This window comes from Mesitornis unicolor, unplaced genomic scaffold, assembly GCF_000695765.1.
Source record: "Mesitornis unicolor isolate BGI_N332 unplaced genomic scaffold, ASM69576v1 scaffold15375, whole genome shotgun sequence".
NCBI lineage: Eukaryota > Metazoa > Chordata > Aves > Mesitornithiformes > Mesitornithidae > Mesitornis > Mesitornis unicolor.
This window is the reverse complement of record NW_010185012.1, coordinates 135744-146578: the sequence shown is the minus strand read 5'-3', so window position 1 is coordinate 146578 and position 10835 is coordinate 135744. Positions and strand designations below refer to the sequence as shown.

Sequence of the window (10835 nt, the reverse complement as noted above, 5' to 3'; positions counted from 1 at the left end):
TCTATTTAGCTCAAACCAGGACAACAATACAACAAACCCACACAAGTTATGAATTAGGCTTCTAGGAAAAGGCTTAAAGAGGCTGCCCAAAATTACTGAAATGTAAGTCACAATTCCAGAAAATATAAAGAGGTTATTTTATGGGTGCATACTGAGGAAAGAAAATTATCCTCTTCTCAGTGCTGATGATTTTTGTCTTCCCATTGTTGTCCTTGAAACATCCAGCAATGCCTTTAATTCCCTCTTGGGTAGCAATAATGAAAGAGGTGTGTGTTTGTGTGCACGTGCACACCGCACTGCTGGCTTGGTATGAAATTTGTCACTTGTATTTTTATAGTACAGAGCCATCCAGATTGCTGAATACTTTGTCTTCATTTCTTGAGGAATGGAGACAGGAGCAGAGAAAATAGAGTTCATTAGATGAGCACATACATCCTGGTTTGAACCATCTCCTGCATTTATACCTGGTGCATCATCTGCTGCCACTGAAGGTCCTCGTGGGATGTGCTCGTTCCCTTTCTGCTCTCTACACGTGACCTGTCAGAAGCTGTTTGCAAGGGGAACTTGATCATGGGCAAGAAGGCAACTAAAGGAGGATGAAAAGTACCATTTTATGTTGAAAGCTGGAACGTGGGGAATTGACAGGTCGTGGTTCTGGAGTTCGCTCTGCCGTGGATTTGCCATGTGACTGTCGCAAGCTCTCTAACAGCGTTTTCTGATTTCTCTGTGTTTAAGGCAGGCAGCAAGACAGGTCTTGCCAGGCTTACTTCATGAGTGTCATCTAAATGGCTGGAGCTTTTAATATGAAAAGGAGTGGATAAATCCAGGAAAGAATTCACAAAAATCCACACTGTTTCTATCTTATCCATAAAGGGTTTGATCTTGCATATAGAAATGGACTTGTTTATGTTACTAAGGCTGTTGAGTGGATGTGAAACTTCTCTGCATGGATACAGCTGCTTACGTGTGTTAGTGGTATGGAAAGCTGTCTGTTGCACAGCTGGTGTTAGGAGGTAATACTTTTGTAGTCTAACTTTGAAACTAACTTATTGTGGATAAGAATAGGATGTTTAAATATTTAGAGCTTTAAACTAAACATACGATCCCTGCTCCCTTGTTGCCTCAGACCTAAAGCTGGTTTGGATGCTGGGGAGGTACTTTGTTGAGAGTATAGAGAGTTCCTGTACTTTGCACTGATTGTTTGCATTGCTGTGAATGTAATTTACAGTTCCTTAAAACAAGATGAGGTTGATCAGTGTTTGGCAAGCATAAACCATGAGTCTTCTTAGGAGAGACCTCCTTTCCAAGGCTTATCTCATATCAAGAGAATGCTTGGGCTACCAGAACAATTTAAAAAACAAAACAAACAACCAAAAAAGCCCCCTCAAAGATCCTCATGGTTTTACACAGGCTCCTGAATGATCCTTTGTCTGCCTGCCTCCTTCTCCACATTTCTTTGGGCTCTTCTAAAAGAAATGTTTTTGTAATAACCACTGGAGAACTCAGTAGCTACTCCGGTGTTGAATCTGTTCCTGAAATACCCAGTGCAGAGGTGATTAACTATAGTGCTATGTGCCCTTGATGCTAGGTAGGTACCACGATGCAGGTGGCAACATCCTGCTGTACTTCCTTGCTGCCTTGCTGCCTCTGTAGTTTTTAAAGTATTAATTTCCCATGCACAGGAGTGATGGTGAGGATTTCACCATTAAAGGATTTCTCACAGTCTGAGCATTGAGGGAGGACCAATGGCTTAACTGGACAGACTCTGAGCTCTGTCCCTCAAGTGTACAGTCACCTCAAATGCTCCATGACTGTTCTGTACACAAATTCAAGTATCATAAACACAAAAGCATCCGTATTTACGTATATAGATACATATATTTATATTTGAGAAGGTTTAATTTGTTGCAGGCATTCAGATCCTGTTATTTGATAAGCACTGTTATTTGATAACCTGTACTTCTGCAGCAAGCCAGATCATCCACTGAAGTGACTTTGTAGAAACATATTTTGGTGGGTTTGTTTTTTATAGAGGGGGGTGCCAGATGACAGTACTGTGTTGGCCTGGGTACTTTTGGCTAAGCACTTAATGTTGCCTATGAGAGCAGAGATTAAATTGGCTATGAGCACATGATATATAGCTGCTTGTCCTACACTGTTGTTGTTCACTCTGGTTATTTTTGAGGAATTATCCAGGTTGCTTGTGTGACAGCATAGCCCACATCCTGCTTAGATTCTCCGTATACTTGTAAATTTTTGTTTGCTGTTTAGTTCTGCCCTCTTGCTCAGTCCTCAAATTTGACTTGTGTTTGCTGTGTTGCCCTTGTTATTAGCACAGGTAATTTGTTAGATTAATGGACCCAGATAAAGTAAATACCAACATTAATATAAAATACACGAAGTTGCACTCAGCTAATACAGCGGTTGCGAGCTGTGCGCTCCCAGCCGTGAATGCAAGATGTCAGACACTGCGAGCACCACAGCTCCAGCACAGAGGTCACAATGAACAGGAGAGTATGCCCTGGGAGCAGAACAATGGGTGAGACCCTCCAGAGATGACAACCTTCAAGTAAAGAGAGCCGTCCTTAGCAAGCTACCCAATTTATAGTGAGTGTGACGTTTATGGTATGGAATACTTCTGTTGGTAAGCTTGGGTCAGCTGTCCTGGCATTCGCTCCTCATAGCTTCTTCACCTGGTGAACTTGAAACTGCTAAAGACCTTGGCCAGTATAGCAACCTGCTCACCAGGGCTGGCCATGAACTAAAACAGAGTGTCTTACCAACTTTGTTCCCACAGAATTGAGTACTCCAGTCTTCTCAGAAATTCAGCTTTCCTGAATAGAAAATTGATTCTATGGTTCTCTCCCAGCAAAACGAAGACAATATGAATGTATTGAAATACAGAAACTTGAGTGGGAAACAGTTGAAGAGCAACACTTGGAGTGCTTGCCTTCCACTACTGTTTTTGAGAACTTGATGTTCTGCTCCCAAGTTACCTTCTCCTTGACATACTTTTTGAGAATCTCCACAGGAGCTTGGAACAGAAGTGCTTAACTTCAAGGGGCTGACTCTCTTCAAATAAATGCCTTCTGCAGTATCAAGCCCTGCAGTCCCTAAACACTTCACCTCCAGGAGTTCTTTAATGCCTTTGTGTTTAAGCCCAGCTCCCTGTGGCTTTGTTGTTCAGCTCCCTCCTCCCTGAATATTTCATGCTCCTGGAAGAAGCAGCAAGACTGAACTGCTCCTCGCCAGAACTTGGGCAGCGGCTCCCCATCTCTTCCTCTCCTTCCCAGACTACACATGCCTCTCACAGGGTGCCATCATCTCCCTTGCCTTGCTGTATAAACATGTCCCTTTCTGTGTGGTAAGGGGAAAAACATTGAGGCTGTCAGGGCTAACAGTAGTGATGCTGTGCATTCATAGCAGCAGAGAGTATGCATACATGGGCAGAGAACTTGTGTCCAGGCAGAGTTTACATAGCTGTCTTGCTCTACATTAGTTCATAGTAGGAAGAAAATATAAAAGGGAAAGGGGAAAGTATTATTATATGGTAATAATTTCAAAAACTCCTGGGTTATGTTCATCAGTTTATGCTCTGTTGTGCTAATTGCCTCTATGCTTAATGGAAAATAAATACAAATTCAGTTTTATAGCAATAAATTCAGTTTTATAGTAGATAGTATTCATTCTTCAGCGTTTGAGACAGCCAAACTGACTAATCTCTCCTTTCCAGCAGTGCGTGTTAGAAAATACGCAGTTCAGGAATGCATGACTCCTCATGAAAACCTAAAAACTTTCTTAGTTCCCTTAGCTCTGGGGAAGAACTGAAGATATGCTCACATTCTTCCCTGATTTAGGGCTTTTCTAGGAGGTGTGGTGGGTTGACCTAGGCTGGCTGCCAGGTGCTCATCAGAGAGCTCCCTCACTCCCATTCCACTGCAGGACAGGGGAAGAAAATAAGATGAAAAAGCTCATGGGTTGAGATAAGGATAGGGAAAATACTCACCAGTTACCAGCATGGGTAAAACAGACTCCACTTGGGGAAGGTTAATTTAATTTATTGCCATTTGAGAACAGAGTAAGGTAGTGAGAAACAGAGACAAAACTAAAACCACCCTCCCCCCAAGCCCCTTCTTCCCAGACTCAACTTCACTCTGACTTCTTTACCTCCCTGCTGCTGTCACACCCCAAGTGGTGCAGGAGGATGAGGAAAATTGTTGCAGTCGGTCCATAACAGTTTCTCTGCTGTTTCTTCTTTCTTGTGCCTTTCCCTTGCTCCTACTGGGGTCTCTCCTGCAGGAAAAGACTCCTCCAGCCTCGGTCCCTCATGGGCTGCAGTTCCTGCCAGAAAACTTGCTCCTAAGTGAGGTCCCCTCCATGGATTGCAGCTTCCTTCAGGGCACCTGCTGTGTCATCGGATCCTCCATAGGCTGCAGGATGGATAGCTGCTCCACCATGGTCCTCCATGGGCTGCAGTGGGACAATCTGCTTCACCACAGGATGCAGGAAAATATCTGCTCATGTGCCTGGAGCACAGCCTCCCTCTCCTTCACTGACTTTGGTATTTGCAGGGTTGTTTCATAGTTTTTGCACTCCTCACTCATAGCTGCTATGCAGCATTTTTTAACCTGTCTTAAATATGTTATCGCAGAGGTGCCACCAGCATTGCTGATGAGTTCAACTTTGGCCAGTGGCGAGTCCCTTCTGAAGGTGGCTGGATCTGGCTCTGTCTGACATGGGAGGCAGCTCCTGGTGTCTTCTCACAGAAGCCATGCCTGCAGCCTCTCACACTACCAACACCTTGCCATGCAAACCCCACACAGGAGGTAGTGCTCTAGTAGTTGCCTTTGGGAGGAGGTGGGAAGTGATTCAAACCCTAATTAAGCATGAGGCAAATAGATGCATAATTCTTCCTCCAGAGTTGTTTTGGGGTTTTTTTTGTGTGTGTGGCATGTACAGATACATTTGCCTTGAAGGCAAATACATACATGGACATAACCTCATGTTTGCTCACTTTTGATACTCACTAGCAGAAAGAAGAGCACAAAGGCTTCCTGTGACTAGCCTTGCATATATATTTCATATACAGAAGCATTGTTAAAATGTACTCTAATATGAAATACAATGCTGTTATCTAGGCTGTTCTGAGGGCAACTGAAATTCTCTTAGAAGCGCTACTGAAACTGCTGTAATCTGACCTGAGCAAATCTTCATAGTCTTGGTGTCTGTAACTGATCCCTCCAAGAATCTGGTTTAGATCACAAAATGCAGGAATGGGCATCATCATATGCTTGGTTCTTCTTAACTTGCAGCACAGCATTTAAGGACTTTATCAAAGAGTAGACATAAGTGAAAGCCTTTGCATAGGCTTGAAACATGCTCTTCTGAAAATAACCAGATATTGTGCTGTTTTGCCTGTCTTTTAAGTATGAACAACATTAGCTTAGTTCAAATACTGCCGAATAGATACCTTGTTGCTTTCTGCACTCTGAAGAACTCTTTACTGCATAAACTTTGGACAAGGTGGGTGACAGTTCTTTGCTTGATTCTTGTGCTTTCTGTAGAAGTGCACACAGTTGTGTTCTGTACGAGATCACCAGTTGTATTCTCAAAACTCTTACAGACTTTGAAGTAGGAAATACATTGTTAGTTGGCAGCACATCACCTTGCACCTTGTAGATCACTGCTGTAAAATTGCTTTTTCTTCTATGTCCTCCTGGTCAGTTATTCTAAGCAGAAGGAAACATCAAGAGTAGCTGACATAGAAACCACAGTGGATCTTGCTGAAGAATGAAACCTGGGATGAAAAGAGGTAGAATGAATAGTTGTGGAGTTTGCTTTTAAATTTGATCCTGTGATCTCTTAGTCATGTGGATAGATGCTTGTTAACTTGCACCCTAGACGGACATTTGAGGTTTGAGTCTTTTGTTTCATATCCCAAGGAAAACTGTTACTAAAGAATGTCCCTATCTATTTTTGATGCTCTGAGTGGCTATTTTCTCCTTATTCATTTTAAGGGGTGTTTGACAGAAGAGAGCTTCTTGGCAGCTGTCTGATCTTAATAGCTTCTGAGAAAATGCATTGATTGGCCCTTTTATTTTCAAAAGATTGCTGTAATTTTCAGTCATTATCTTTAAGGAAATCAATGTAATTTATTAAACCAGCATCATGGATTAAGAATTAAAGACCTGATTTTATCACTTAACCTGGTGTTACAGTGATGTTACCCATGAGGAGGTTCAGTAAGATAAAGAGCAAGTGGAAGAAGTTCCTATAAACTCTTAAAAAGCAAGCTTCTAGACCTCTTTCGTAAGTTCAGAATTGCTTCTTGAAAATTAATTTCTACTTTTTTTTTCTTGCTTGTACAAAGAATAAACTGCACTTCTTGGAGTTTGGGTGATGAAAACGGTCCAAAAAGTATTGTATTTTAAAAGTCCTCAAAGAATGAGCTTTAAACCATGACAACCTGAGAAACCGAACACTTAGGTAGCACTCGGTATACAGTGTTTGGGTTGCAGTTCTTTTAGGGATAACAGTTTGCATTTAATCAGAAGAGAAAATTAATCTCTAGTCTCCCTGCTTTTCAGAAAAACAGAATTTAAGCAATGTCTCTAATTTCTTGTTCCTTTTACAATCAAGTTAGGTTAGATGCATTTCAGTGGTACTGCTTAAGTAGATGTAGTTTGCAATGAGAACATCTTAGGAGCTTTACGGAATTGAAATTTGATGGCTGAGATATGAAACTGAAGAATAAATTACCTTCAAACATTCCATTGTGGCTTCATAAAATTGTAAGACAGTAGTTGTGTTTTATCAGGGTCATCTCATCTTTGCTTATTTTAATTCTGTGAAGTTTTGTTTTAAAGACTCAGTATGAAGTAAATGTTTCACATAAACATAACATTTTAACAGAGTTAGACAACTATTACAATGGAAAAAAACACCTAATTGGTGGACTAACATTCTGGTGATTTCTTCCTTGTCACAAAGTCTTTCAATCAACTGCTTATTACAGTAGAATTCTGTTGATCATACCAGGTCTGTGTTGTAAGTAGATGGTACTTTAATCTTATTTTATGTATTCATTTCTTTTTTATCCAGTCCCTAACTGATCTACTGGTCTCTGGGAATTTGAGTGTTTCTGTGGAATGGAATTAAACAAGCTAGCTAACACAAAAAGCCTTTTGATCAGTTTTAGACAAGGGCCTAATCATCAAGTTTTAAGGCACTGCACAGTTATTTAAACCATCCACTTGTAAGTAACCAGTAGCTCCCATTCTGACTGTTTTAAAGAAGTGATCTAATCTTGCTACTTGAAGTAATCTGAATTAGGTAAGTGAAATATTGTATCTTTTACTGTAAACTTACTCAAAACTTGGGTTTGTTTTTTTTTGTTTTGTTTTTGGTTTTTTTTAACTGTTTGGCTCTGTCTTTAGAGTGCGATGGAGGGGCCGGGGCATGAATCACTGCAGTGATTCCTACTAGACAACATTTCTCATTCTACTTAGCCTTCAACAAAAAACAAAGGCTTCGGTCGAAGCCCATATTGATAAATTTTCTGCCACCCTTGGAAACATATTTTTAATAGAGTTGTTGGTTAAAGCTGGAAAAGCTTTTTGCAAGTATCATGACGGTAGTTACTACAATGAACAGAGGCCTGTTCTGCCATTCTGAGCTACAGATGGTATCTGCTTTGGTACTGAATAGTACAGCAAGATAAAGGGAACAAAGTCTGTGATACACAAAAGGCACATTTTGTCTGCTAATAATACGCTTGGGACTGCCATAAACTCTTTATATAAATTATACAACAATGCGGATTCTCCTTCTTAAATTTTCCTTCATCTTCCTTGTTGTTGAAAACCTGGCTAAATAATTTCCTATCACTGCAGCAATTCTTGTGCGTGCTCTTTGCTGTGGTAAGCATAGTCAGCAAGGGCAGTAAAACAAATGTTTCAGGACACTGATCTAGACTCAGTGCCTCACATAATGGGGTCCCATATAAACTAAAAGAATCAGCATAAAGATTTTTTTCATCAGTTAATTCCCTGGCATGCTGACAGCTGCCGTTTTGTTACTGGTTATGATTGGCACATTCAAAAATACTGTCTCGGGGCTTCCTCCCTGGGCAGACTCTCATACGCCTTAGAGGGAGAAACACTGTAGAAACAGAATAGGATGGCAACACTGCCTGTTTAACTTTATTTAAAATACTGGAGTGTTTTTTATTCAGCAATCATGTCTTCATATTTTTTCCTCCTAGCAAATGAGACTAGCCTTGGTAATAATGGTAGTGAGGGAGGTCAATATGGTATTTGGTAGGTCAGAATACTTGGGAAAGGACACTTCCTCTAAATGTTCAGCTGCTAAGGTTGGTCTGGTCCTTTCCAAAGTTATACAAACATTTCTTAAGTAACCTAAGGGTTGATTTGTTTTTTGTCTTCTGGAAATGCTGCTGGGTCATGGATTAGTGCTGTTATTGATGTTTCCTTTCTGGGCTTATGGAGTATAACTGACAAAATTACAGTGTCAAGGAATAATTGAACAAATTGTGTGTATAGTGCATAGCCAAGCTTTTATTCTCTTGCCAAAATCAACTGATATTTGAATGGGACAAAGGAACAAGTCAGTAAAGCTAGATTTAAGGAGCTGCTGCTACGTTTTGGTTGGGGAGCATGGCTGGGGTATCCTGTAGAGGATGGGACAATTTGTGACTTAAAGATCTAAAACCTGCGTTTACTTTGCAGCTGCTCTTGAAAGTAGCAGAGGCCACAGTCTATGTCTTACGGCCATAGTCTATGTCTATTTGAATAGACAATTCAAATAAAAATATAAGTGGATTATTTTGCTCATAATTTACCAATAAAGACCTGATAGAGGAATATTGTAGTCCATGGAATGGAGTCATATACTCATGGATTTTGCAAAATTAGGACCCAAATGTAAAAAATTGTTTCCAAAACAATTCAGAAATATGGTATTCTCTTTCCATGCTTACTTTTGCAAATACTGTCATGGGGTCTTTTTTCTACAATAGAATTTGCTTCCATTTTACTGCATTTAAGTGTAAAACGGGAAGTCTGTGTTAACGGTATATTTATAGAAATAAATACACTCTGTAACCGCTGATACTATTTGGTTTTGCAGGTTGTCTTCTGAATTTTGGGTCTGAAGGTACCCTCTTGCTTTCTCAGCAAATCATGGACATCGTTGGCTTTCTGAAGTCTCAATTCATTTGCCACCTTCTGATCTGCTACATATTTATAGTGTCAGGACTGATCATTAACTTCATTCAACTCTTTACACTTATACTTTGGCCAATCAACAAGCAACTGTTCAGGAGGATCAACTGCAGGCTGGCTTACTGCATTTCAAGCCGTAAGATTTCATTTTGTTTTTTTAATGTATTTTCGTATTTTGTCTGGAGGGAATTGGTAGAAAAGTTCTGAAACAGATTTTGAAGTAACCTATATAAAGGTCATTACTCCTACAGCGCTTGCATTTGCGTGAAGGGGTGTATGCTTTGTTGAAATGTCCTGTTCTGCCGAAATGTTTTGCACTTTTATAGAGCGATACTTGCTCGACTCAGGATGTTGAAGAATGAATGCCTCTTGTTTGGCTATCCATCATGTTCCATTAAGCCAAATAAGAAATATTGACCAAATAATAGCTGAACTTGCTGAGATGCATTATCTGCAGACTTAGTGTTAACAAGTCACTTCCAATAATGCTTTCAGTCTTTTTATCATGCATGATTTTGGTTTTGATCTTGGTTTAAGTGTTTCCTGTGTGAATATTATTCAGGGCTGGGAAACAGCAGTAGAAAAAGGAAAAGTTTTTGATTCCGTGTGCTTTTTTCTTAAGCCAGTTGTAAGCTGTTGTTTCTTTGAATAGGCATTTCAGACCTTAAATTGCATCTGTATGTATTCAGTATATGCATATAGTTACAGTGTAGAATACAGCAGGTAGCCTGTAAGCATCGAAAGAAGTGGGGGCTGCAATTATTTTTTTCTGGGGGAGATGGGAGCATAAGCTCAGAATATTACTTGCAGAAGGATCAGACCCATGTAACTGCTGGGAGATGTGACAGTTCACCAACCCTTGACTAAACAGGCAGTTCCAGTGGAGTGAATGAGACCTGTATCCATTCATTTCTGCTTTGTTAGTAGGAGGCTGGTAGAATCTCCACCCGTCAACAGTGGACTATTAGAGCACTTGTAGTTTTCTTGTTATTATAAGTCTGCTCTTATATTTGTTTTTAGAGAGCTATGACTGCAGTTTCAGCCCTGATTTATTGTAGCGCAACTTCTGACTTCTACGTAATTGCTCTCAATTTACAGCAGAGAGCATTCTCCACAGAAGCTGTTAAACAATACGGTAATGTGTCTGTGTTCAGTAGCTGGGAGTGTGCTGTTAAAATCTGTCCACCTTCCAGTGGGCCTTTCTGAAACTCAAAATTACTTCCTAAAAGTGAAATTGTTGCAAAGTGTGTGCCTTTTCGAGGTTCCCTAAAGATTATTCAGGTGTGATGTCACTGTCAGCGCTAAGTGAGTTATGGATGGTTTCATACTGGGGAAAGCAGCCCTCTGTCGCATTGTTTAAGAATTGTGTTGCAGCAATGCTGCAAAATGGTTTCCTTCAAATCACCTCTTCTGCTACTAGGAACCAGAAAAGGGAGAGCATTGTTAGTATCCATAATGAACGGTTTGAGGGAGAAATCTGCCACGTGCCTCAAATTGGAGGTCACTAGGGATAACTCATCTCTCATCAGCGAGATGAGAGAGAAATTGGGGGTGCACTTTTATTATTTCTGTAATAAAGGGAGGATATTCCTG

At 40.4% G+C, this 10835-nt stretch overlaps 1 protein-coding gene across 1 annotated transcript in view; it reads left to right on the top strand.

Annotated features, from left to right (window-relative positions):
- The first annotated feature begins 9199 nt into the window (after positions 1-9199).
- AGPAT4 (1-acylglycerol-3-phosphate O-acyltransferase 4) overlaps positions 9200-10835 on the top strand; it is a 61866-nt gene continuing 60230 nt past the window's right edge. The window contains exon 1 of the mRNA XM_010184689.1: positions 9200-9378. Coding sequence (XP_010182991.1) covers positions 9201-9378 — 178 coding nt within the window. The 5' untranslated portion in view covers position 9200. The remainder of the gene's footprint in view (positions 9379-10835) is intronic.